This window comes from Phascolarctos cinereus, unplaced genomic scaffold (assembly GCF_003287225.1).
Source record: "Phascolarctos cinereus isolate Bilbo 61053 unplaced genomic scaffold, phaCin_HiC Scaffold_2;HRSCAF=192, whole genome shotgun sequence".
Lineage (NCBI taxonomy): Eukaryota > Metazoa > Chordata > Mammalia > Diprotodontia > Phascolarctidae > Phascolarctos > Phascolarctos cinereus.
The window spans coordinates 315,705,297-315,732,810 of NW_027555625.1; the positions used below are offsets into that span (position 1 = coordinate 315,705,297).

Here is a 27,514-nt window from a genome sequence, read left to right on the forward strand (position 1 = left end):
TCATCTTTCCCTCCTCCAATGCATCCACACAAGCTATCACACCCAACTTTATATTATCCTAGTACACCTTCAAAGTCACAATGTCTGAGGCAGAATTCAACCCAGGTCTTTCTGACTCCATGTCTAATACTCTATCCACTACTCCTTGCTATAAAAACTTTAATAGCTCCTTGTTTCTTATTGAGTAAAGTTCATAATCCTTTGCTGGATATCTGAAGCTCTTTACAATCTGGTAATAATAATAGCAAGCATACAAATAGCACTTTGAGGTTCGCAAAGTAGAGATATTATCTCATTTGATCCTCACAACAACTCTGGAAGGTAGATTTATATTATTCCCATTTTATAGATGAGGAAACAGGCAGACAGAGGTTGTGACTTGCCTGGGGTCAGCCAGCTAGTAAGTATCCAAGGCAGGATTTGAACTCAAGTCTTTCTGAGTCCAAGTCTGGAAAACCCTATCCACTGTGCCACTTAGTTGCCTCCGCACCACCCTACCTTTCCAGCCTCGTCTTATATTACTCCCTTCCATATTCTCTATGTTACAGTTAAATTAGGCTGTGTTCTCTCCCCACACCCATCCCAACATGTTTTGTAATTTCCTACCTTCATTCTTTGCTCAGATTGTTCCCTAGACATGGAATATCCTTCTTTTTCTTCTTCATCCACTGAATTCCCATCCATCCTTTAAAGCCCTAATCAGATGCCACCTCCTACAGGAGGCTTTCCCTGGTCCCCCCTATCAGTAATTAGTTTCCCTTCATAGCTCACATAGAATTGTGTTTTCCTGGCTCTGATGCAATTAGCATAAAATATACACAGTATTTCGATTATCTTTTTGTACCTTATGCTGTTGTTCAGGTGTTTCAAGTCACATTCAGTCATATCCAACCATATGTGACCCTGTTTGGGGTTTTTCCGGCAAACAAATCAGAGTGCTTTGCCGTTTCCTTCTCTAGCTCATTTTATAGATGAGGAAACTGAGGCAAACAGGGTTGAGTGACTTGCTTGCGGTCACAAAGCTAGTAAATGTCTGGGGCTGGATCTGAACTCAGATCTCCCTGACTCCAAGCCTAGCACTCTATCCACTACTCCATTTAGCTGCCCCAGTTTACATTTCATCTCCCAATGAGATTGTGAGTTCTGTGAGGACAGAGATGATAATATCTAAACTATGCGTGTTCCCCTCATGCCAAAGGAGGACTCTGCCTATAGCAGGTGCTTAAGGAATGTTGATCAAATTCCATTTCATTACCCTTAATGACTGAGAAATTTTCTTCTTAGGGAAACGCAGGCAAGATGCTGAAGACGTGGTGCCTGGCAGCTCTGTGTGGCGCCATGGTGTTCACTGGCACTCGGTCAGAAACAAATACAGTCCTCAGAGTGAGCAAAGAAGTCCTTAGTAATGGTAAGTGGATCCCTTGAGGAGCTTGCGTCAATATCAGTCAATCAACATTTATTAAGTGCCTGCTATGTGCCAGGTACTGTGCTAAGCACTGTGCTGTAAGAGAGGCGTTTGGGAAGAAATAAAAAGATGCCGTTGGAGGAGGGGAAGTGCAATGGAAATGACTGGCGAGAGTCAGGAGGCCTGCGTTCTAATCCTAGGCCCGCCATTAACTTAGAACAGGGCAAGTTACTTTCTCTCCCTGGGCTTCAGTTTCCTTCTTTGCAAAAAGTGAGGGGGGTGAGTGCTTTGAAATAAATGGTCTCCAAGGTCCATTCCTGCTCTGACAGAACATGATGTAGTGAAACAAGTTCTGGATATGGGGTCAGATCCCCACTTCCTATCTCATTTCTGCCACATATTAGCTTTGTCATCTTAGGCAATTCACCTCAACCACTCTTTGCCTCAGGTTTTTTTCTTTCTTATTCAGTTGTTCAATCATGTCTGACTCTTTGTGATGCTATGGACCACTGCACACCAATACTGTCCTTGAGGTATTCTTGGCAAAGATACGGGAGTGGTTTGCCGTTTCCTTCTCTAGTGGATTAAGGCAAGCAGAGGTTAAGTGACTTACCCAGGGTCACATGGCTAGTAAGTTTCTGAGGCCGGATTTGAACTCAGGAAGATGAATTTTCCTGATTCCAGGCCTGGCACTCTATCTACTACACCACCTACCTGCCTAACACATAGTAGGCACTTTATAAATACTTGTTCCCTTCCTTCCCAATTGTGCCTACATGGACAGAGTTTTCTGACACACATCAACTCACCAGGTGTTTATGTAAGCTCTGGGATGGAAATAGAGCAGGACTTATCACCTCCATTTTTATAGAGGATAAAAACTAAGGTTCAGAGGGAGTAAATACATTTTCCAGATTAAAAAAAAAAGCTAGAAAGTAAGAAAGGCAGTATAGGATAGTGGATAGAGACCTGGCCTTAAAGACCTGGCCCTTGGTTTCTGTTTTTTTTTTTTTTTTTAAGAATCTCTATTGATTTATAGCGGGTAGGATGGGCACTGGGAACCCCTTTTCCTTCCTCCGTCCTGAAAGGAGTGTGGTAAGAGGGAGTGATGAGTTCTTCCTCTTCCACATTCATGGAACTTGGTGTTTTTTTTTTGTGTGGGGGAGGGCAGGGTGGTGGGATGGTGAGTTAAGGGATTCCTGTATGCCATGCCATCAAACTTTGCTTGTTTGTTTACACACACACACACACACACACACACACACTCTTGTGTGTGTGTATGTGTATATGTGTGTATATGTATATAAATATTCAGTGATCCTACTCTGGTCAATAAAAGATCCTTTGGTGATTATGGAAGGAAAAAAAAGGACTTGACGGGGTGTTAAGTCTTAATGGTGATGCACCCTCTGTGTCTGGCCTGGTGCAATGTCTCAGACTCAGAAGCTGAATTGCAGAGAGGGTGCCAGTCTGTACTAGGGCAGGGAGTTTATCTGCTGGGAGTTCTCTCTAATAATAAAATCACCGACCTGTCTGGAAAAAAAACAACAACAAAACAACACAACACAACACAACACAACACAACAAAACTAGGAAGTGGCAGAAGTAGGCCCAGAACTCAATGCTTCTTAGTCAGTCCCTGCTATTTTTCTTGCAACTCTGTGAAATGGGGCTGATAGTGGATTGAGCCCAAGATACCCCCCAGGAATTACTGGCTTGTTTTCTTATTCATTATTTTTTCTTTTTACATCAGATGTAGCAAAAGCATTCTGGCTAATCGAAGGCCTCCAGTAAAGGGAATTCTGGATAATTGGGGTTTGTTCTGCCAAGGCAAAAAAATCTATGGGAAGTCAGACAAAATTTATCATAAAATTAAATATTTAAGGGGACTTTAGTGCAGGAAGAAGAGGAGGCATGTTGTAGCAAGAAAAACAAACAAACCTGGATTTGGAGTCAGAGGATGGGTTGAAATCCTGACTCTTCTAAAAAACAACAACAACTAACATTTACATAACCTTTTTTTTAAAAAATTTTTTTAGATTTGTTTTTTAATATAAATTTATTTATTTGTAGTTTTCAACGTTCATTTCCACAAGTTTTTGAGTTCCAAATTTTCACCCCATCTCACCCTTCCCCCACCCCAAGATGGCATGCATTCTGAATATCCCTTCCCTAGTCTGTCCTCTTTTCTTTCTCTCCTCCCTTCTCTTATCCCCTTCCCCTTCTATTTTCCTGTAGGGCAAGATAGACTTCTGTGCCCCATTTCCTGTATTTCTTATTTCCCGGTATCATGTGAAAACTTTTATTAAACATATGTTTTTAAAACTTTAGGTTTCAAATTTTCTCTCTTCCTCCCTCCCCACCCACCCTCATTGAAAAGGCAAGTAACTCAATATAGGTTGTACATGTGCAGCTATGCAAAACACTTCCATAGTAGACATGTTGTGAAAAACTAACTCTATTTCCCTTAATCCTATCCTGCCCTCCCATTTATTCTATTCTTTCTTTTGACCCTGTCCCTCCTCAGAAGTATTTACTTCTGATTACCCCTTTCCAATCTGCCCTCCTCTCTATCATCCCCCTGCTCTCTTGTCCCCTTCTCCCTATTTTCCTGTAGGGTAAGACAGATTTCCATACCCAATTGAATGTGTATGTTATTCCCTCCTTAAGCCAAATCCTATGAGAATAAGATTCACTCATTCCCTCTCACCTTCCCCTTTCCCCTACTGTAAGAGACTTTTCTGTTTTTTTTGAGATAATTTACCCCATTCTACCTCTCCCTTTCTTCTTCTCCAAGTATAATCCTCCCTCATCCCTTAATTTTATTCTCCAGATATGACCCCTTAATCTTCAACTCACCCTGTGCCTCTATCTATCTATCTATCTATCTATCTATCTATCTATCTATCTATCTATACATAATTTTTTCCTCCAACTACCCTAATACTGACAAAGGTCTCATGAGTTATAAATATCATCTTTCCATGCAGGAATGTAAACAGTTCAATCTTAATAAGTCTCTTATGATTTCTCTTTCCTGTTTACCTCTTCATGTTCCACTTGAGTCCTGTATTTGAAAGTCAAATTTTCTATTCAGCTCTGGTCTTTTCATCAGAATGCTTGAAAGTCCTCTATTTCACTGAATGACCATTTTTTCCCCTGAAGGATTATACTCAGTTTTGCTGGGTAGGTGATTCTTGGTTGTAATCCTATCTCCTTTGCCCTCCGGAATATTATATTCCATGCCCTGTGGTCCTTTAATGTAGAAGCTGCTAAATCTTGTGTTATCCTGATTGTGTTTCCACAGTACTTGAATTGTTTCCTTCTGGCAGCTTGTAATATTTTCTCCTTGACCTGGGAACTCTGGAATTTGGCTATAATATTCCTAGGAGTTTTCCTTTGGGGATCTCTTTCAGGAGGAGATCTGTGGATTCTTTCAATTTCTATTTTGCCCTCTGGTTCTACTATATCAGGGCAGTTTTCCTTGATAATTTCTTGAAAGATGATGTCTAGGCTCTTTTTTTGATCATGGCTTTCAGATAGTCCAATAATTTTTAAATTCTCTCTCCTGGATCTATTTTCCAGGTCAGTTGTTTTTCCAATGAGATATTTCACATTGTTTTCTAATTTTTCATTCTTTTGGATTTGTTTTACAGTGTCTTGATTTCTCATAAAGTCACTGTCTTCCAATTGCTCTATTCTAATTTTTAAGGAAGTATTTTCTTCAGTAATCTTTTGGACTTCCTTTTCCATTTGGCCAATTTTTCTTTTTAGGGCATTTTTCTCCTCATTGGCTTTTTGGACCTCTTTTGCCATTTGGGTTAGGCTATTTTTTAAGGTGTTATTTTCTTCAGTATTTTTTTGGGTCTCCTTTAGCAAGCTGTTGTTTTTCATGATTTTCTTGCATCACTCTCATTTCTTTTCCAGTTTTTCCTCTACTTCCTTACTTGCTTCTCAAAATCCCTTTTGAGCTCTTCCAAGGCCTGGGACTGATTCATATTTTTCTTGGAGGCTTTGGATGTAGGAGCTTTGACTTTGTTGTCTTCTTCTGGTTGTATATTTGATCTTCTTTTTCACCAAAGTAAGATAATATAGTCTGACTCTTTTTGCGCTGCTTGCTCATGATCCCAGCCAATTACTTGAGTTTTAAACTCTTTGTTAAGGTAAGGGTCTGCTTCCAATGTGGAGAATGTACTGTCCCAAGCTTTGGGGGGTTTATACAGCTGTTTTCAGAGATACTTGTAGGGACCTGTAAATTTTCAGTTCTTCCAAGGTGGTATGATAAGGAGGGAGGTGTTTACTCCTTTCCTGGCCTGTGACCACAAGTACTCCTTTCTGTCCTGTAACTGTGAGGAGGGGTTCCTCTGCACAGCCACTATAAGCTCCACCAAGCCAGTGCTCCTCCTCACCCCAGCACCGCCTCCCAGAACTGTGACCCAGATCCAAACATGGGCAAAGCAAGAGATTGCTGCCTTAGCCCTGGCAAAGAGATACCTGCAATCCTTCTCTGATCAGCCACTGGATTCCTTCTCAGTCTATGGGCTGGAAGCTTGGGAAGCAGCTGCGCCCCCCAGGGCCACGCTCTTGGGGAATGGAGCTGAGACTGCACCTTCCTTTCTCAGCACCAACAGAAACAGACTTTTCCCACTGACCTTCTAAGTTGTCTTTGACATTTGTGGATTGAGGAGTCTGGAAACCTCCACAGCCTGGGATTCAGTCCTCTGAGGCCTGCTCCAGGTTTGCTGCAGCCTGCCCACCCACGCTGTGCTGCACTCCCAGACCGGATACACCTTTCTAATCAATCATCCAGGTTGTCTTGGGCTGGAAATTTGTTTCACTCTGTCTTTTTGTGGGTTCTGCTGCTTCAGAATTTGTTTAGAGCCATTTTTTATGAGTATTTGGAGGGGTTTGGAGGAGAGCTCAAGCAAGTCACTGCTTTTACTTCACCATCTTGGCTCCGCCTCCAACATAACCTTTAATATGTGCCAAATAATATTCCAAGTGCTTTATAACTATTACCTCATTTGATCCTCAAAACAACCCTGGGAGATGGGTGCTGTCATCCCCATTTTATAGATGAGGAAAATGAGGCAAACAGAGGTTGAGACTTGCTCAGAGTCACACAGCCAATAAGTGTTTTAGGCTGGATTGGAACCCAAGTCTTTCTCACTCCAGGCCAAGCATTCTATCCACTAGCTGCCCCCTTGCTAGTTGTATCACCCAAGGTAAATATCCTTCCATTTCTGAAACTCAGCAAGGACATTATGGTATGGTGGAAAGAGAGCTAGATTTGGAGCCAGGAAGATCTGGGTGTAAGCCTTGCAACTGACAGATACTGGCTGCATAACCCTGGGCAAGTCACTTAACTTTTTGGTACTGTATGCCACTAACTAAGATACTGTATGCCACTAACTAAGATACTGTATGCCACTAACTAAGATGATAAGTTGCAAAGAAGGTGGCCACCTGCATCAGTAGAGGGAATTTTCTTATTGGGAAGCTCCCTGTATCAGTGAAATCACAGGTTTAACCCCCCTATCTTTATCCCTATAAGAAGAGAGGTTTAAGCCAAATGATTTCTGAGATCCCTTCTTACTCTAAAGTTCTTGATATTATGTTGGTATGAAGGAAGGATATACTGATTCATAGAGTTCCTTTGAATTATTTTCAGCCATTTCTGGTACCCTGCAGCAAGGAGATGCTCTACGATCAGCCCTGAGAGAGGTTCCCCTTGGTAAAGCTCGTGGTGACGGTGGGGGCCCTCTGCTGGGGGGCCTTCTTGGTGGAGGAGGAGGTGGAGGGGGTGGAGGTGGCCTTTTGGGAGGCCTGCTTGGTGGTGGGGGTGGTGGGAACAATGATGATCTCTTGGGCGGAGTTGGAGGAAATCTGCTGGGTAGTGGTGGTAGCAGTGGTGGTGGGCTGTTGGGTGGTAGTGGTGGTGGGTTGTTGGGTGGCAGGGGTGGTGGGCTCTTAGGTGGTGGTAGTGGTGGTGGGCTCTTGGGTGGTGGTAGTGGTGGTGGGCTCTTAGGTGGTGGTAGTGGTGGTGGGCTCTTGGGTGGGGGTAGTGGTGGTGGGCTCCTAGGTGGTGGTAGTGGTGGTGGGTTATTAGGTGGTGGTGGTGGTGGGCTGTTGGGTGGTGGCCGACACCGTTATGATGACTACAGAAAAGTTGAAATTCCTCGAGGTGCTGGTGGTGTTTCCTATGATGACTTCCACGTTCGGGAACCCCGCCAAAAATACACCAATGGCAAGCAACTTGGAGGGAATTACAAATATGGCGTCATTGACCCCAGTGAAAACACCGCTCGTCTTGGTGGCAAATACAGATATGGTGAAATATTAGAAACAGACGGGAGTATCAGGGATCTTCGAAACGTCAACAATGCATATGGAGGTAGTAGAGGCCGTAGTGGTCGTAATTACAGGTCTGTTGAAGTTGTGACTGCCAGAAATCAGCGTCGTGAACTGCTCCCTGGAGAGATCCCTCCTGGGGTGGCCACTGGGGCATTGGGCCCAGGAGGGCTGCTGGGCACGGGAGGGATGCTGGCTACAGATGGCATCCTGGCTGGACAAGGGGGCTTGCTTGGTGGTGGTGGTCTTCTGGGAGATGGAGGCCTTCTTGGAGGAGGAGGGGTCCTCGGTGTCCTTGGCGAAGGTGGCATCCTCAGCACTGTCCAGGGAATCACAGGGTAAGGAAAACTTTGAATCTCATGTACTGTATGTTCATGGTAGAGTCTAATGGGGGCTGAAAAGAGTACTGAATTTGGAATCAGAGAACTTGGGATCAAATCCTAGCCATGTTACTTGTTATCTGCAGGCCTTTAGACTCTTTTCTGTGTCTCATTTCTCTTCTCTATAAAGGGAGAGGGTTATTGCTGACCCCATTTGGGGTTTTCTTTTCTTTTCTTTTTTTTTTTTTTCATCATGATTTTCAGGTAGTCCAATAATTTTTAAATTGTCTCTCCTGAATCAATTTTCCAGGTCGGTTGTTTTGTTGATGAGGTATTTCACATTTTCATCAAGTTTTTCATTTTTTGTTTCTGTTTGACTGATTCTTGCTCTCTCATAGAGTCATTAGTTTCCATTTGTCCAATTCTAGGTTTTAACAAATTGTTTTCTTCTGTTAGTTTTTGTACTTCCTTCTTCCATTGGCCAATTGTGTTTTTTAGGGACTTGTTTTCTTCAGTGTACTTTTTTTCCAATTGGCCAATTGTATTTTTTAAGGACTGTTCTACCTCTCTCATTTGACTTTTAAAATCCTTGAGCTCTTCTAAGAAGGCTTTTTGGGCTTCTCAGCAGTTCACATTTCCTTTTGATGTTGCAGATGTGGGTTTGTTGACAATGTTGTCCTCTTCAGAATTTCTGTCTTGATCTTCACTCTTCTCATAATATGAATGTATGGTACATTTCTTTTTACTCATGGTGTTTCTTTATTCCCTGGCCTTTAAAGAGATTGAGCTCTCCTGCTGGGGAACAGAGAGTACTGACCCAAGCTTCTTGTGTTGGGAGCCTAGGTCTTGGTACTGGCTTTGTGTGCTGGGGCCTCTTATGTTGGTAATTAGAGGCTGTAGAGTTCTGGCAGCTTACCTTGTGTTGGGCTGGAATCAGCAAGGCTGGAACTTTCAGGCAATTCTAGGTTGCCTGCTTTTCCTTTCCTTTAGTCTTCTTCAGCTCCTTTCAGATGGGTGCTGCAAGGTATTTATCTGCCTGGGGCCCCCTGCTGTGCTGCCTCCCTGTTTCTGCTAATGCACTGGGAGATTCCTTTGTGGTAGACTGCTGAGGCACCTGGTGGTTTTAGGAGCTGGCCTCCACCGGTCCCCCCCACCCCCACCCCTTACTGAGGCACTGGGAGGTCCAGGTGTTGGTGTTTGCCTGCTCTACCACCTGGGCTTCAGGATTTCTTCAGAATTGGAGGCTGCAGGGCTCCGACAGCTCACCTGGTGTTGGGCTGGAACCAGTAAGGCCGGGGCTTTAGGAAGACTTTAGTTGCTTTCTTCAGCTCCTTTCAGATGATGGTGCAGTGTACTTATCCACCTGGGGCCCTTTGTAGTTCTGCTTCCCTTATTTTTGCTGAAGCACTGGGAGACTCGTTTGCTGGGTTGATGCACTGCTGCTCCCAGTCTTTCTTCTAGTTCAGCTGTTCCAGGGTCTTTTTCTGGGGTGATATTTTCTGGGCTTTCAGAGGCTGATAGGGGAGTTTGAGAGTGACTACCTTTTTACTCTGCCACCTTGGCTCCTGGAAGCACCATTTGTGGTTTTCTTGGCAAAAGTATTGGAGAGGTTTGCCATTTTTTTCTCCAGTTCATTTCACAGATGATAACACTGAGGCAAACAGGGTTCAATGACTTGCCCAGGGTCACACAGCTACTAAGTGTCTGAGGCCAGATTTGAACTCACAAAGAGGAATCTTCCTGACTCCAGCCCCTATAAACTATCCGCTGAGCCACCTAGATGCCCAGTGAGTGTTAGACTACCTGATTTCTAAAGTCTCCTTTCAGCTCTAAAGCCTTGGACCTTATGAGATCCTGGATTCAAGTTCTTTCTCTGTCGTTTGTTTTTTGTGTGTCCTTGGCCAAATCACTTGACTTCTCTAAATCTCAGTTTCCTCATCTGTACAATGAGAGGGTTGAGCTAAGATCAAGTGTTCTTAATCTCAGGCCTGTGAATTAAAAAAATGATAACTATTTCAATATCATTGGTTTCCTTTGTAATTCTATATACTTTGGTTTATGCATTTAAAAGCCACTATTCTGAGAAGGGGCCCATAGGCTTCACCAGATGGTCAAAGGGAACATCCGACAAAAGAAAAGTTCAAGAATCCTTGGACTGGATGCCCAGCTTTAAATTTATGACCCTATGATATTATGGTACTGTGACTCTTGTGAATGTGATGTGTGTGGTAAAGGCTCAGGTCTTCCCAAATGTCAGAGTGCTTAGGAAGGAAATCTGAGAAATACTCCAAAGACACATGGCAATCCTACCCTAAGCCATTCCTCCTTTAGAAGACAATTTTCAGGAGGATTTTCCCCTTGGATCTCATTTTCTTAATGACTTGGAGACAATGAGATGCGAAGATCCCTTATCTTACAGTGAGGAGACCAGGGTTTGGGTCTTGGCCTTGACACTTGCTAGCTGTGTGGTTTTGGGCAAGTGAACTAATTTCTCTGATCTTTGGTTTCTTCATCTATGAAATGAGGATAATACTCTCTACTTCACAGAATTGTCGAGTGAGGAAACCAAGTAAGTCTTAAAATGATATGAAAAGGAAATTATTATTATTATTAGAGAATTGGCTGTGTTCCTTCTCAGAGAGTCATTGGAGGCTGAAGTGGCCTTGAAAGCACAGTACTGTTGGTTAAAGGTTTTATTGTAAAATCGCAAGTAATTAAATGTGATTAACTCATGACATCTCACCTGCAGTCATATTCTGATCCTTAGCAAGTAGTAGTTCTGGAAAGTAAGGGGTATGCAGGGAAAGGTGTTCACAGTCAAGATTACCCAGAGCGGTCCCAACAATAAAGATCATCCAGAAATAAGATTTGTGGCCCAGTGCCTGAATAAGTACCAGCCAGAGCATCCTTGTATGTACACTCAGTGACTCACCCCATTGCCATATATTTCAGGCTTAGGATTCAAGACTAGGAATACTCTATGAACCAGCCCTATCATGTTTGCTGTGATTTGGGTTGAGATTAGAGATGGGGAGTTCATGATCTTGTTGCTAGGTGGCCTAGGGGCTGGAGTGTTGGGCTTGGAATCAGTCAGTCAGTCAGTCAGTCAGTCAGTCAGTCAAAGAGCATTTATGAAGTGTCTGTTATTTGAAGCTTGCTTCAGATATTCACAAGTTGTATGACCCTGGGCAAATCACTTGACTTTTCTGAGCTTCACTTTTCTCTTCCATGAAGTGAAGGAGTTAGATTTGATTGTTATCTAAATTCCCTTCCAGCTCTAAGATCTATGACCCTTTCATGGTCTGTGAGGACTGAATTCCTTTTTATCTCTTTCCCTCCTTTTATAAGGTGCCTTACTCTCCATTTGGGGGCATGTTTATCAGCCCAACAAGATGAAACACTTCTTGTCCTTTTCTCTGCCCTTCCTGATATGCAGGTTAAGAATTGTGGAACTGACGCTCCCCAGAGTGTCTGTGAGGCTCCTGCCCGGTGTGGGAGTCTACCTGAGCTTGTACACTCGAGTGGCCATCAACGGTAAGAGGTGAGTCTCCTTCACTATGGGGCTGGGCACCAGGGCCATTCACATGGATTAGCAACAAAGCTGCAGTATACTGGTCTAAGGTCTTGTCACCAGAAGACCTAGGCTGTGTCTCAGCTATGTCTAGCTGTGGTATCCTAGACTTGGTCCATGCCCTTGAGCTGATGACTGTCTCTTTCTTGTTCTTTCTAGTCTCATTGGCTTCCTGGACATTGCTGTAGAAGTGAATATCACTGCCAAAGTCCGGCTGACCATGGATCGGACAGGCTATCCCCGGCTGGTCATTGAGAGATGTGACACCCTTTTGGGAGGCATCAAGGTCAAACTCCTTCGGGGGTGAGTGACAGCTGGGTCTGGGCATCTTCCTTCATTATATATTGCCCTTTACATAAAAAAGACACTGACCACTGGATAGACACATTGATTTGTTTTCTGTATAGTCAGAAACGGTCTTCAATAAGCCATTCCCACTTCTCTCACTGATCCCTATTGTGACAGATGAGTTGTATGGATGACAGGAGATCTACCTGAGGAACAGAACATCTTCTAATTGCCCCTCAATTAGTGAGAGATATTGTGATGTAGAGGCAGCCTTGGGCTGTGGTGAGAGTGATGGACTAAGACCTGGATTCCAACCCTGTCCCTGAGGCTTGCTAGCTGTGTGATTCTGGCTTACTTAAGTTTAAATACTTAGACTGTATTGCTATAGGCAACTCCCCAGGTCTTATCTGCTATATCACAGGTAAGTTCCAAGCAGTGTTGGAGGCAGTTCCCCACATGGATGATCACCATTCCTCATATTTGGGTAGAATATAGGAAGAAGAGCCCAAATTTGGAGTCAGGTGACCTGAATTGTCCTCCCAACTTTCCAATTTACTAGCTGTGCAATATTGACCCATTTCTTTCAACTCAGCGTTTTTATCTGTAACATGAGGCTAATATTTGCACTGCCAAATTGTAAGGCGAGCATTTTGCATACTATACAGCACTAGAGAAATGTGAGATATTGTTATTAGCACTCTCTGTGAAGAATAAGTGTGAGGAAACTCCAGGGAACACCATTGTCTTTTTTTTTTTTAAATAGGGTTTTTTTTGAAAGTTTTATTGATGTCTTCTATCTCTATGTCAGACTCTTCAACCTTGTCTGACAGTGTATAAAATATTCTTTCCTAGAAGTCCCCCACCTCTCTGACATGAGGGAGTAAATATGTGGTGTTATCTCTTTTCCAGGACCTTTGTTGGTTTCCTATTACTCAGAGTTTAATTTCCTTTGAGTGATGTTTTCATTTGCATTGTTGTAGTTATTATATTGTACTATTCTCTTGGTTCTGCTTCTTGCTTTTTTCCCACAATAGTGTTTTCTGGTTTACAAAGTGCTTTATGTGTGGTATTTCATTTGTTTCTTACAATAAGCTAGTGAGGTAGGTGCTACAGGTGCTATTATATCCATTTGATAGATGAGGAGCCTCAAGTTCAGAGAGGATAAGTTACTTGCTCCTGGCCATGTGACTAGTCAGTGTTTGGTGTGGAATATGAACTTAGTTCTCTTCTGATTCCAAGATTTCCAGGATTACCACTCTTCCCACTGTGATACACTGTGATACTCTTGCCATAACAAGACATGCTAAACCACACCATATACCAACTCATTGATGGCATGCTACTCAATGAATCAGTTGACAAACATTTATTAAGCACCTGTTATGTGCCAGGCACTTGTGTAGGAGTTGAGTATTTGACAAAAAAAGAGACAGTTTCTGCCTTCTAGAAACTTATATCCCACTACGGGGAGAAAAGATTCTTCTTTCCCTGATAAAAACCCAGGTTAATACTGACCAACTTCTACTCACTCATTTTTCCCTTCTGGCTTTTCCAGATTGCTCCCTAATCTTGTCGATAACTTAGTGAACAGAGTCCTGGCCAATGTTCTTCCTGACCTGGTAAGTGGGGGAGAAACCCCAAGGGTGTTATGTTTGTTGTTTTTGGTCCTTGAGCTCTCCCGTAGTGGAACTGGCTATTTTGGGTTTAGAAAGATTCTTCTTCCTGGAAGAATTCAAGCAACAAATGTTCTGAAATTCTCTTAAATCAGCTTTTTATCTTTCCGTGGGAAGGGGAAGAAGAGAACAGCATTTATTTTATTGGAATCACTTTCAATGGAATGGGCAATAATAATTTTTTCCCACTGGGAAGAGGGATGATGGGAACATATAAAGAGGCCCATGGTAAGGGAGGAAACTCTATCGAAGACCCATAAAGGATATTCTTGGAGCCTATTGGAGATGGACCCTGTTGGCTGTTTCTCAGTGGGAATTAAGGTGTGTCTCCTTGAATTCTTACCCTTGAGACTAGGCTTTCTTCTGACCAGACCAGCCTCCTGAAAGGAGGTCATCCTCTTCCAGAAGGAGTTTGCAAAGTGAATATCCTTAGGTGCTTTACAAAAATCCCCCCACCTGTTCTGAGACTGGAAGACTTAAGAATCTTGCAGAGCTTACTAGCCCTCGAGGATTCCTGTGGGCTGGGTTTTGGTATGCCTCCTTGTGATATTGCTGCTGTATCTCCTTTCAGCTCTGTCCAATTGTGGATGTTGCGCTGGGCCTCGTCAATGACCAACTGGGTCTTGTGGATTGTAAGTCCTTTGAATTGTCTCATGTTTTCTCCTGCCTCAAGATTCTGCCCTTCTCAATCCTTCCAAGCCCTTTCCTTCTAGGCTGCTACATCTGATCTCTGTGGAAGGACAGGACACCTATGAGATCTGTGAGTTGAAGCTCTATGCCTCCTCCCCAAACCATTCCAGAGGGGAAAACTCAGGGAGACATTGAGGCTGGGTCTGGAATGAGGGAAGAGATAGATTCATGGTCCTTGATCCTGGTTAGGCCACATTTGTAGTATTGTATCCTGTTGTGGGTAACATGTTTTAAGAAAGGCATTGATAAGTTCAGAGGAATCCAGAGAAGGATGACCAGAATGGTGAGAGGTTGGAAGACCATACTAAAAGAGGATTGACTGAAGGAATTGGAGATGTTTAGACTGGAGAAGATATGTAGAAAAGGGATTAGGGTCTGCTCTGCTTGGCCTCAGAGGGAAGAACTAAGAGCAAAGGACGGAAGTAGCAGAGAGGGGCAGATTTTGGGTCAATATAAGGGAAAATAACTTCCTAATAATTAGAGCTTAGCATAGGAGGAATGGGATGTCTTAAGAGGTGAAGAGTTCCCCATCACTTGATATCTTCAAATGAGGTTGGATGGCCTACTGGGATTTTTATGCTCAGGTTTGGGTTGGGCTACATGCTCTCTTAGGTGTTTTCTAATTCTGAGGAGGGTTGAAGTCTTCTGCATTCCAAATAGGCATGAGCATCTTGAGGGCCAACCCAAGTCATCAGTGTGGGATCTTTGACTGAGCTTCTATGAGGTTCTTCCATTTCTAGGAGGAAATTCCTTCCATTTTTGCATTGGGGGAGGGGTGGAGACCCTGGTGGGTTGGCAGTCTAACTTTCCTAGGTTGATAGGTGGGTATAGGAAATCAAGGGGTTCCTGAGCAAGAAGGAAGCACCAAGTATATTTAGGAACTTATGGGGCCATTGGTTTTATTTTATGATTATCAAAAGGAACTTTGGTTGTGAATCAATCTTCCTATCTTGTCCTTCATACCCAGGTCCCTCAGGTGACTGCTCTGAGGACCTTTGCTAGTGTACACTTTTAGCGGGGAGGGTGAAGGATGGGAAAAGGAAGGGAGGTATATGGTACAGCAAAAAGAGCACTGGATTTGGATCAGGGAACTTGGATTTGAATCCTGCCCCTCTCCCATACTATGTAACCTTAGGCAAGATACTCAATCTCTCTAGACCTCAGTTTCCCCATCTTTAAAATGAGAGAGTTGAACTTGATGTCCTCTGGGGTCCCTCTGGGGGTCAGATTTAAATACGTGATCCTATGCTCTATTGCCTGGGTTCCTCAAACACTGTGCCCCAAAGCCTGGCCTGTTAGGGATGTCCAGGTTGGCTGGGGAAGGCTGTCGGTCTGCCCAGATTGCAAGGAGGAATCTGTCTCCCTCTTGCCTATTTAGTCAAGTTGAAAAATCTCTGCCTGGCTTTCAAAGGCCTCTACAATCTGGTACTATCTTTCCTTTTCAGTCCTATTTCACACTTTTCCTTTCCACTACTCGACACAGTGGACAATTTGCTATTCTTCATACTTTGAACTATTCATTCTCCCATCTCTGTATTTCTGCTTGACCTGTTTCCTGGTCCTGGAATGTCCTCGCTCCTCCTCTTTACCAAGTCAAATGCCACCTCCTCCAGGAAGCCTTCACTGACTCTCACCTTTGAAATGGTGAGGATTTTACCCCTTAGACCACAAATAACATTTCATTTCATACCTCTCTTGTATTTGTTTAATATTATATATCACAATAAACTAGGTTGCTCTCTTATCTCTGTACTAGACTGTGTGCTTCATGAGGGCAGGAATGGTATCTTATCTCAAAGTCCTTTACCCACATGACCTCATTTGTATCTCTTCTAATACTTAATACAATGCTCTGTACACAGTAGGTTCTTTTAAACTTGTTTATTTATATTTAATTCCCCCTCGTATGTTCTTAATAAATACTTGTTAAATGAATGAATGAATGAATGGATAAACTGAGGTTGGTAGAAGTGTATCCACCTTTTTCTGATCTCTGACCTGTTTCCCTGCAGCTCTGATACCACTTGGTATATTAGGAAGTGTTCAATATACCTTTTCAAGTCTTCCATTGGTGACTGGTGAATTCCTGGAGCTGGACCTAAATGTAAGTCTAAGTGTTTCATTGAGGTTGAGTTGGAAGCTTCCTTTAATATGGAATGACTGGGGTCCATTCCTGGGCTCAGGAATCCTCTTTAGTGGAGCTATCTATGGGTTCCTTTAGAATTGGCTGTCATAAAGACAGCGCCCTTGGGCATTGTCTATGGGAATGGTGGATGCTTCAGAGCTGTACTCCCAGGCAACAACTCACATTTATGTGGCATTTTAAGGTTTTCATAGCATTTTCTTTAAAACCCTGTTTGCTAGGTAGTGCAGATTTTATCATCCTCATTTTACAGATTGGGAAAATGAGTCTCTGAGGGGCTAAATAAGTGATTTGTCCATGATTAAACAGCACATAAGTACCCCTATTGGGCATCTGATAGAACTTTATTTTCTTGACCCAAAGTCCAGACCTCTTTCCACTCTTCCAGAGGGATCAGAGCTGAATCAGTTTAACCTGAAATCAGGCAATATCAATAATACCTGGTCCTCTTCCTAATCTGAATTTAGCACCACAGCTTCCTTTTGCTGACTCTACAGAGACACAAAGGCAAACGGGTCCCTTCCCTAGGATCCCTTTTCTCTTTGGAAATACAGAAAGGAGATACTGTTTTGGAGTTCAAGATCCAAATAGCAGGCCCATAAGTCTGATTTTAAAGTACAACTCCCTTATTTTACAGATGAGAGAACTGAGAGCTGGAGAGGGGGAATGACTTGTTCATTGTCCTGCAGCTAGGAAGTAGCAGAATGGGATTTGAACATAGGTCCTGTGTGACTTTGAGCAGGTCACGTTGTTTTTCTGAACCTCACTTTCCTCATCTGTAAAATGTGGGAATTGGATTAGATGATCTTTAAGATCTCTTCCAGTTCTAAAAGGCTAGGATTCTTGGACTCCAAATCCTGTATTTTCTACCACTAACTTACGTGATAGGGAGAGACCTCACAGCACTCTATGTGCACTGTACGTTCTCTCATTTGTATGTGTTCTGAAAGAATTCCATTTGTGGAACCCACCACCCCTTCTCAACAATAACTTGCTTCAATGGTACAGAGGCAAGTGGCTAGCAGAAATAACCAGCATTAGGCTGTACTGGTCAATGATGATTAGAGAATAAGGAGCCAATAGGTCAATATTATTATTACTCCAAGGTCATCTACTGTGTTCCCGTCCATTGCCAGTCATCTTGATTTTCATCCTGCTGCTGGACTTCAATGACTCTGCAAGAGAGAGTGAGGCTGATGACTTTGTGTAGCCCTGCCTCACTTAAATCCAACTTACTTGCAAGTCAAGGCATCTCCCTCATGATGCCATTGTTCTCCAGAAACAAAGGATGAATGAGTAATAATGATAGGATTCGTATAAGCAAATACTAATAGCTAGCATTTATACAACACTTTGATGTTTGCAAAGCACTTTACAAATATGCAATTTGATCCTTACAACAACCCTGGGAAGTAGGTGCTATTATTATCCCTCTTTGTAAATGAGAAAACTGAGGCGAACAGAGGTTAAGTGACTTGACCAGGTTTGTAGAGCTAGAAAGTGTCTGAGGCTGGATTTGAATTAAGATCTTGACTCCCAGGTCCAGAGCTCCATCCACTGCATAATTCAGCTGCCTCCACTGACTTACCTAGGAGGGGAAAATAAGCCGATGAAGACAGCCCTTTTCAGCTGTGTGACTACCACTGCTTCTCTTCCCATCATAACATTCCACTTGTGCCTTCTCCATTCTATTGGGTTTTGCAAACTCTTTCCCTCGTGTACCTTTTTGTATGCGTGTGTGTCTGCTGCAGAGGCTATGCTTACTAGTTATCAACTTTCCAGGATCTCTTAGGGAAGAGGAGTGAATGTCAGTGGTACCTCACTGATATTAAGTGCCTAGCGAATACTTATTGATTGACCGATGAGATCCATTCTGGAAGTCATGTAGCTTCTTATAAGTCTCTTCATCATCAGAGCTTTCTTCCCTATTCCTGACAGACTCTTGTTGGAGAGGCTGGGGGTGGTCTGATTGACTATCCATTGGGCCGACCAGCCACCAGGCCAAGGCCCCAGATGCCAGACTTGCCACCCATGGGTGACTCAACCAATTCCCAGCTTGCAATTTCTGCCAACTTCCTGGGCTCGGTGTTGGCTCTCCTTCAGAAGCAAGGGGCACTGGATATAGACATCACTGATGGCATGGTAAGTAATCTCACTTTGACTCATTTAGTCTGGAACCTTTTCTAGCTGAGCTTGGGGCAGTCCAGGCAGGGAGGCAAATATCTACATAGATCACAGAATTTGGAAGGGCATGGTACTGCAGGGATCCTCTCCCAGGAGTTCTTAACGTGGTCCGTAGATATTTTTAAAAATATTATGATAACTGTATTTCAGTATAATTGTTTTCCTTTGTAATTCTATGTATTTTATTTAAAGCATTTAAAATAATTATTTTGAGAGGGAGGTATAGGTTCAATAGTTTGCCCAAGAGTTCTGGGACACAGAGAAGGTTAGGAAGCTCTGATCTAGTCCAAGCTCTTTATTTTATGGTTGGGCATATATGATGCCTATTTTATGGACATAGGTCCAGAGAGGGGAAGTAAATTACCCTGGGTCATACAGTTAGCAAGAATCAAAGCCAGGATTCAATTTCAGGTTTCTTAATTCCAATTCCAATGTTCTTCCCACTGCATACATCAAACTTCCATTCTTCTATGCAAAAGTTGGTTTTCTATTACACTGCTATATCATGTGATGTGTGAAAAACTTAGCCAACCTACCATTTTTTGGACTATTTGGCCCCTATAGCTTGTGTAAATTAGGCAAATGCCTATTAGTCAATATTTCTGCTATTTTAATAGAGTATTATTTTTAACCATTACTGAAGTTCTACTGATACCTTATTGTAGTGAGGGGGTGATCTTATATTCTTTTAGACTGTGCCAATGGATGGAAAGCTCTGTCAAGGTAAGATGGATGGGCCTGAATATGGGCCTTGAGACTGGTTATATACCTGCTATGTGAGAACCAATTTAGTGCATCTCCATAAAGTTAACCAGAAGGGGATTATTGTTACTATTGTTAGCATTAATGCCACAATTCATGATGACTACTAACAGACCATGATCTTCATTGGTGGAGGAAGTCTGCACATAGATGAAATAATAGATGTTTTGAACTACTGAAATATATATATATATATATATATATATGTATTCAACATACACAAACATATGCACACAAGCATATATGTATATATTATATACACATGTGTGCACACTATACAGAGACACATGCGTGCGTGCACACACGTATGTATACACATGTGTATAATAACACAGGTGTGTATACATGCATGTTATATGTACATATATCTGTATACACAATGGGAAAAGCGCCATTGTTATTTTCTCTGTGTGCTGCTCCTGTTATCCATTCTTGTGATGAAGCTGTTCAGTCATTTCAGTGATATCTGATCTTCATGACCCTGTTTGGGGTTTTCTTGGCAGAGATACTGGAGTGGTTTGCCATTTTCTTCTCTAGCTCATTATATAGATAAGGAATCTGTGGCAAATAGAGTTAAGTGACTTGCCCAGGGTCACAAAGCTAGTAAGTGTCTGAGGCTAGATTTGAAATCAGGTCTTCCTGACTCCAGGACTGGCACTTTATCCACTGCCTCCAGTCCATATAAAATAGGCACCACCTAAATGGAATTGCAAGTACAGTGTGGCAAAAGCCTGAACTAGCCTTTCTAGGGTTGGCTTTGTAAATCCTCTAAGTGAAAAGTAGTTTGACTTTTTTCATGGGACTGAATTATTATTATTTTTTTTTGCCTTGATACAGAATATTTGAATCCCTAGGGATTCATTTCTAACTTCTGTTGTAGGGAGGTTCACCGAAATCTTCTTTATTCCTCCTTACAGTTTCCTGAGCTCCCTCCTCTAACCACGTCCACTCTGGGGGCACTGATCCCTAAGGTGAGTGAGGTTGGTGTGATCTGGCGGTTGGTCCCTAGGGTTCTGCTTTATCCTGAATCCCTGTGGGGTCCTCATCGATTTTAAGAAGGTCTAGGAACAGCTCTAGGAAGAAGGCAGTTCAAGTGTTACTACTTTCAATTTAAAGAGTAAGAAACTGAGGCTGAAGGAGGTTAGTGACTTGTTCAAGATAACATAGCTAGTAAAGGTGGGATTAGATTGGAAGAAAAGATGCCTGGCAATCTGCAGTGTTCTCCTTTGGTTGTGCTGAGGCTTTTCATGGGGTATTAGGTAGGGTTTCTGAGACTAAGTCCTAAGGGAGAGAAGAAAGAATGAGATAGGGATTGAGTTCCATGGCATGATAACAGCAGAGACAATAGGTCACTATCATAAAGCATTTTAAGCTACATAGTCCTTTATATACATGACCTCATTTGGGTCTCATAACAACTTAATGAAGGAGGCAGCCTAAATATTATTACCTCCATTTTAAAGAGGAGAAAACTGGGGCAATAAGAAGTGACCTACCTAAGGTAGTGTGGCTAGTGAATGGTGAGGCTAAGACTTCATCACAGGACTTCTGACTCTGACTGTAGATGATCAAAGGGGGATTTGGCTAAATAATTAGGAATCTATCTTCTCAAAGGAAATATAACAATTAGAGATTCTTTCTAAATCAGCGGGACCCGAGCTAGTAAGCTGCAGGTTTATCTTACTTTACGTTGTAGGCATGGAATCACCAACTCATTGACTGTTGGAGATGGAAGATACCTCAGAAGTCAGACTTATTTTTACCCATCTCAGAGTTGGAAGGGTCCTTAAAACAAAGGGCATAGAATGTCAGAGCCAGAAGGGACTTTAGAATATTAGAGTTAGAAGGGGCCTTTGATCAAAGATCTAGAAGAGATTTGAAAGATGATCTAGATCAACCCCCTCACTTTATAAATTTGTAGAAGAATTCTGTGTCCAAACATCAGGACCCCCAGAAAAACTGTAGGAAAACCCTTGCCAATTCCAGGACAGCTAACTGCCCTCCATTTTCCTGCATGATTTCCTGGTGAAGGCTTCAGAGTCAAATGGTCTTGTTTTTTCATTGCCTGTGATTCTCCAGGTTTTCCAGCAGTATCCTGAGTCACGACCATTGACCATAAGAATTCAGGTCCCCAATCCTCCTGATGTCTCTTTACGAAAAGATGAAGCTGTGGTGAAGGTCTTTGCCACTGCAGAAATCATGGTGTCCCAGCCAAATGATGTGGAAACTACTATCTGTCTTCTCGATGTGGTAAGTTCTTAGAAAAAGAGTGTTGCTGTGCCTGAGTGAAAAATTCCTTAATGAATAAATGCATGGATAGAATATCTCTAAAGTTTCTCTGGGGGATTAGAAAGCCATTCTATGTGTACTAAGGATGAGTGGCTTCCATCTTTGATGGTATAGAACAGCGATTTCTAATGTCCTCATTATAGGCTCTCAATCAGTGACCATGATGAAAAGTTATTTTTTGCCTATCTCAGCTGGGCACAGCCTTCCAATCATGGGCAGGGAACATTGTTTCCCCTAATATGGGCTAGTGATTCATAGACAGAATTATTCAAAGGAAATGAAGGATGTTTAGTTTGGAGAAGGAAACACTTAGGGAACACATATGTTCACAGAATCATTCAATCTCAGCATTGGAAGGTATCTTCGGGGTCGTTTAATCTATCCTTCTCTGATAAATGAATCCTCTTTACCTATTTTCAAATATCTCAAAGTGTTGTCATAGGGAAGAGTGTTTACCTTTCTGCCTGGCCCCAGAGGAGAGAATTAGGAACAACAGTTGAAAGTTAGGAGGAGGCAGATTTTGATTCAATATAAGGAAGATGTTTCTGATACTCACAGTGGTCCAGAAGTAGTGAGCTTTCTGTCACTGGAGGTTTTTCAAGCAGAGCTTGGATGCCCACTTCTCTGTCATGTTGTGGATGGGATTCCCACTTCAGGTAGAAATGGCTGAGGTCTTTTCCAACTCTGAACTGATGAGACTCATCGTCTATCAATCAGATATTAGTCTCTTTCTCCAGTAGTGGAGATGAGTTTTCCCTGAGTCATCCAAGCTCCATTCTGTCCTCCTTGTGACTAGTGGGTGGCTGGAGTTAGGAACAAGATGGGAAGAGCAACCTCTTATGAGAAGTGAATGAAAGTAACACTGGAATTGATGGAAGTTCCTTTATCTATAGCTAGATACCTGTTGTAAGAAGTGACAAACCACTCACATGTCCCTCCTCAGAGAGACACAAAGAGTGACAGTGTTGTCAGGAAATAAGCCATTCATGGAGAGATAATGTTCATGACCTTGTTCTCATTAGCAACGTGATAATTCATAATTACAATGACAACAACAGCCTTTGACATTTCATAATGCTTTCCCATTTTCAAAGGGCTTTACGGACCTAATCTCAATGAATCCTCACAACAGTCTTCTGAGTACACTAATCCAGGGATTACTGTCAGCATTGGTGTAGGATAAAATGGAGATCTGGAGAAATGAAATGATTTGTGCAATGGCACACAGTTAATTAGTAATAGAACCAAGTCTTATTCCTTGAGCTTGCAGCTATGCCCTTTTCCTATTATGTCAAGGTACTTCTTAGAAGTTATATTTCTTCTGTTGACATGAGGTTGTGTGCTGCTTCTGTCCCTCACACACCTCCCAAACACTTTCTGTTTTCAGGATACTGAACTCTTGGCCTTATTTTCTGTGGAAGATGACAAGCTTATGATTGATGCCAAGCTGGACAAGTAAGCAACTCATTGAGTCTATCTGCTTTCTTTGCCCCATAATGGGTAAGGCTCACATCTGGGATGAGAGGTTCTAGTTCAGACACTAACTCATCTGATCATATTCTATACCCAACCCATCACCAGTGATAAACATTCATTACCTTAACTGTATGCTTTCTTTTTCTTAGGACAACACTTAACTTGAGAACTTCAAATGTGGGCAATTTTGATGTAAGTGCCAAATTCTGGGAGGAGGAAAAGGGAAACTATTGCAACAACATCACGGGACGTCAGAGCTAGAAGGGATTTTAGAGCATAGAACATAAAGGGTCACAGCATGGAGAGGTCTTAGAGATCATCTAGTTCTGGTCCCTCATTTAATAGACAGGGAAACTGAGGCCCAGAAAAAGGAAGTGGGGAAGATCTCTGGGTTACAGCTAAGAAATTGTTCCCATTTTTAAGCTTCTTAAAATCATTTTCTTCTCCCTGATAGGTCGGCTTGATGGAAGTGCTGGTTGGCAAGATTTTTGACCTTGCTTTCTTGCCGGCGATGAATGGTAATGACAGCTACCAATTCCTTGGAGAGAGATTGTCATGTGTTTCATGCACTCTAATTTCACACTTACGAGCACAGTAGCTAATTTCAAATCAATTGAGTTCGAATTTGAGGTAGTTATTGAATATGCTATAATGTCATTCCTATAATAGCATAATACATCATTTTTCTGGCATTGTCAAGGCCCTCTGATCCATGTAATTGGATTTTCCAAATAATTGAAGATCACCCTTTGCCTTTTAAGATGCATTTTTTTTACTTTAACAATTTTAGATGCAAATCTTCTTAAAACATATGACATACTTCTTCCTTTTTAAGGAGAGTCCACAAAACAAAATGGAAACCTTCAAAGACTCAGGGCCATTATTCTGAGTTTGCTGCTTAAATGGACCATGATACTCTCTGGACTTGTTGGTGTGTAGAAACCTAAAGTTGTTTACTTCTGGGGTGGCTCTGATTTTTTTTTTAAATCAAAGGATTTTAAAACATTGAATACAGAACATCAGAGCTAGACCTGGACCCCAGAATATTAGAGCTGGGATGGACCTTAGAGCCTCTCTACCTCAACCACTTTATTTTTTCAGAGGAGGAAACTGAGTCCCAGAGAAGGGGAAGTGAGTTGGCTAAGGTCACATATGAAACTGGTAGCAGAGGTGGGGCCAAAATCCAAGTGCCCTTCTAGTGCCAATTTCTGTCTCTCTTTACCTTCCATTGAAAGCTCTGTATTCCCTCTATCCTATACTCTCTATATACCTCAGAATGAACTTCAGTACTCTCTATCACAGTCAACTTCTCAGACAATGTAATGAGAAGAATTTTTATTGCACCTGCTACAACATGGGCCAATTCTGCCTGCGTTAAGTTAGCTGGTCAACAAGTATTCATTAATTACATACTATGTGTTAGGCATATGTACTAGGGATACAAAGAAAAACAAAGAGTCCCTGCTCTCAAGGAATTTAGATTCCAGTGAAGAATATATGAGAATAACTAAGTACCTTCAAGATATGTATGGAGCCCCTACATGTAGGGTTTGTGTTGCCCATGTAAATTGTGTATGCCCATATGGGTTGTCTAAGTACTCTAAGATTATGAGGAAGTATGGGTAAAAATCTCTAGATATTGCCCATCCTTCTCAAAGGGAGACTTTGATGCCTCTCTGGATTGGAGTAGGAGAAGGGGCCATGAGGCTGGCCATTCTGTTCTTCTCTGAGAGAGGTCCCAGACTAGGATTGTATCTCTCTGCCCCCCCCCCAAACATCACTGATCTAGGGGCACTGTTTTTCTAGGTTCCAAAGCAACAAAGCCAGTAGATTCTCTGGTCGATTTCCTTTAAATGGGGAGTGTACACCAAGTTTACATCTGCAGGCTTGACTCCTCACCAAAAGCTAATTATACAGAAGACAACCACAAATAGTGAAGAGTGAGTAAGCCATTTATCCCAGCAAATAGAAAACAAAAATTGGAGAATTCCTCTGATTGCCTCCGATACCAAAATATAAATGAGTAAATGAATTCTTTAGATGAGAGTGAGCTGAAATCTCTGAGATGGCCCTGATCTCACCCAAGGATAAATTCCCTGATGTCTCTAGGCAGGCAAGCTAGAAATCAGGGACATGTTGAGGTTCCTTTACTGTATTGGTCTTTCCCTGAATCAAGTCCAGAACAAAGTGTGTCTCTTGAAGAATAAATCAAATGGGTTTCTCCTTTTCAAATCTCTTGTATCTTGTCCTCAGTGCATGAAGCACTGAGCCATCATTGTTTCACCAATTAGGAAAATTTTCTATGAAATGCTTCATGTTTGAAACCTGGATTACTTTCATATGGAGTAAATAGAAGGCTTCCACATGAGGTAGCTGCCCTCCCTTGAGCTACACTGATCATACCTGCCTGCTTCTCTTCACAGCTGTGCTAGGCTCTGGAGTTCCGCTCCCCAAAATATTGAACATTGACTTCAGCAATGCCGATATTGATGTCTTGGAGGTGAGGGTGTTTGGCATGATGGGTGCACTTTCTCCTGTGCAGTGTCTTTGTTTTCCTGTTGGTTTCCCCTCTATCCTTTTTTCCATTTAGCCCATTTACCAAGAGATAAGATCCAGGGCCCCAAAGCAATCAGCCATAGGAGTCCTTTGTGGGTTTGATTTCTATCATCATAATAGTTCATTTCCATAGCCTTTCCTGGTTACAAAGTACTATTGTCTACATTTCATCTGATCACCACCATAGCCCTGTTATCTTCATCTTACATATGAGGAAGTTGAAGCAAAGGGAGGACAGGTGATTTTTCCAGGGTTACATCCTTCATGTGGCAGGGCGGGGGGAGGATAAGAACCTAGACTTTCTAAGTCCAATATGATTTCTATTATACCTGAGCTGTTTTTCTGGCTTGTCTGGGAATCTGGTCCAGCAAGCCTTTCCACATGTTCAGTGATGGAAGATGCAAGTATATTTGCAGCCAAGAGGCTTGGGGCACTGGAGCAGGGTCTGGGGATGAACCAGAAGGGGGCTTTAGGGAACATGACTGGGGACAGGGAACTAAATGGAATCAGTGTTGACTTGATGACTTTTGAAACCCACACCAGAAATCTGTTCTGTGGCACTGTTTCTTCTGGAACAGAATTCCAAATCGAATCAATTCTTATTTAGCACAATGTTCAGTGCTGGAAATATAAAGACGAAAAACAACACAGATTCTGCCATCAAAGGGTTTAAGGGGTATACAGCATGCACGTGGATAGGCTTAATAAAAATAGAATGTAATAGGGCTGGAGGGGAGATCCAAATTGTTTTAGGAAAATTTGGAGAGTTGGAGAATACTTTCAGATGTGGGGTAGAGAGCTACAGGGAAAACTCTGAGAAGGCAGAAGCTAATCTGAGCCTTCAATAGGTGGGAACAAGAAGGGAATGTGTTCTGGTCAGGGAGCACAGGTCTGCTTGAATCTGAGGAACTTGATATGAGGCTTCTCTACCTCGGACCCCATCCAAAGGGTGTGAGTACTGAAGCCTCTGCCTTTGGTTACTTCAGTAGGGTTTCATTTAAAGGTAATCTTTCCTCCAAGGCTGGCCAATGCATATACCCTGAGGATAGTACTACAGGGGACACCCTGTAGAATCTCTCCTTTTGTAATTTTCCCCACCAAATTCTCACTGGCTACAAAGCTCTGCCCTTCAATGGACAAATGTGACCTGAACTTCTGTGATTTGTTCCTTTAGGACCTCCTCGTATTGAGTGCGTGAGTTTAAGAAGACCAAGGCATGGAGCTCTAAGCCCCCTCTCTCCATCTACAAGTTGGTACTCCATAATACCATAATCACAGCCTTGAAGAAGGCAGCACCATATTCTTCTTCACCGTTATCTCAGGAAGATAGTGCCTGAGCCGAACCTCCTCCCTCAATACACCTGTTAACAAAAGCTGACGACTGAAATAGACTTAAGGGGCTCTGCACCCATGGTTTGCTCCAAAGCAATTGAATTTCCAAGTTTGCTGAACTGAGATCAAGACCAGTCAGAGGGACATGTTCAGGGGCTGTGGAGAGGAGGATGTTTTGAACATTGTTTGTTGTTCGTGTTGTTCTTTCAATAAAAGATTCCCCTTTCTCTGCATTTCAGATGGGGATGTTTCCATAATGGCACCACCAGTGCTCTTTCCACAACCCTATGTTGCCTCATGGTATGATGCCAGTTTCTTGGAGAGCTGGGATTCCCAGTTTCTAGTGGTCCTGGGTATTACTTTAGGAGAGGGGGGCCTCAGAGCTAGTCCATAGATGCCTCAAATTTCCATGCTGGAAACATTGACAATCTAGCAGTCCAAGTTGCTTCTATTCCAAAATTTCCTGGGCCTCTT

General features: G+C 42.5%; 1 protein-coding gene across 1 annotated transcript; it reads left to right on the forward strand.

The window, feature by feature from the left end:
* Positions 1 to 1,299: 1,299 nt before the first annotated feature.
* On the forward strand, positions 1,300 to 26,906 carry BPIFB4 (BPI fold containing family B member 4). Its single transcript, XM_020990602.1, has 16 exons — positions 1,300 to 1,408; positions 7,077 to 7,139; positions 7,590 to 8,094; positions 11,513 to 11,617; positions 11,807 to 11,950; positions 13,491 to 13,554; positions 14,180 to 14,240; positions 16,311 to 16,402; positions 18,380 to 18,583; positions 20,305 to 20,358; positions 21,467 to 21,637; positions 23,064 to 23,131; positions 23,302 to 23,344; positions 23,607 to 23,670; positions 25,576 to 25,652; positions 26,883 to 26,906. The coding sequence occupies exons 1-16, from the start codon at positions 1,300 to 1,302 to the stop codon at positions 26,904 to 26,906; spliced, it is 1,848 nt and encodes a 615-aa protein (XP_020846261.1).
* Positions 26,907 to 27,514: the final 608 nt, after the last annotated feature.

What these genes read in the sequence shown, in the direction of transcription:
- BPIFB4 (XM_020990602.1), top strand. Translation starts at nt 1,300, where the DNA reads ATGCTGAAGACGTGGTGCCTGGCAGCTCTGTGTGGCGCCATGGTGTTC. An exon ending in GTGGCCATCAACGGTAAGAG is followed by an intron (nt 11,618 to 11,806) that starts GTGAGTCTCCTT and finishes TGTTCTTTCTAG; the next exon opens with TCTCATTGGCTTCCTGGACA. An exon ending in CCGATATTGATGTCTTGGAG is followed by an intron (nt 25,653 to 26,882) that starts GTGAGGGTGTTT and finishes TTGTTCCTTTAG; the next exon opens with GACCTCCTCGTATTGAGTGC.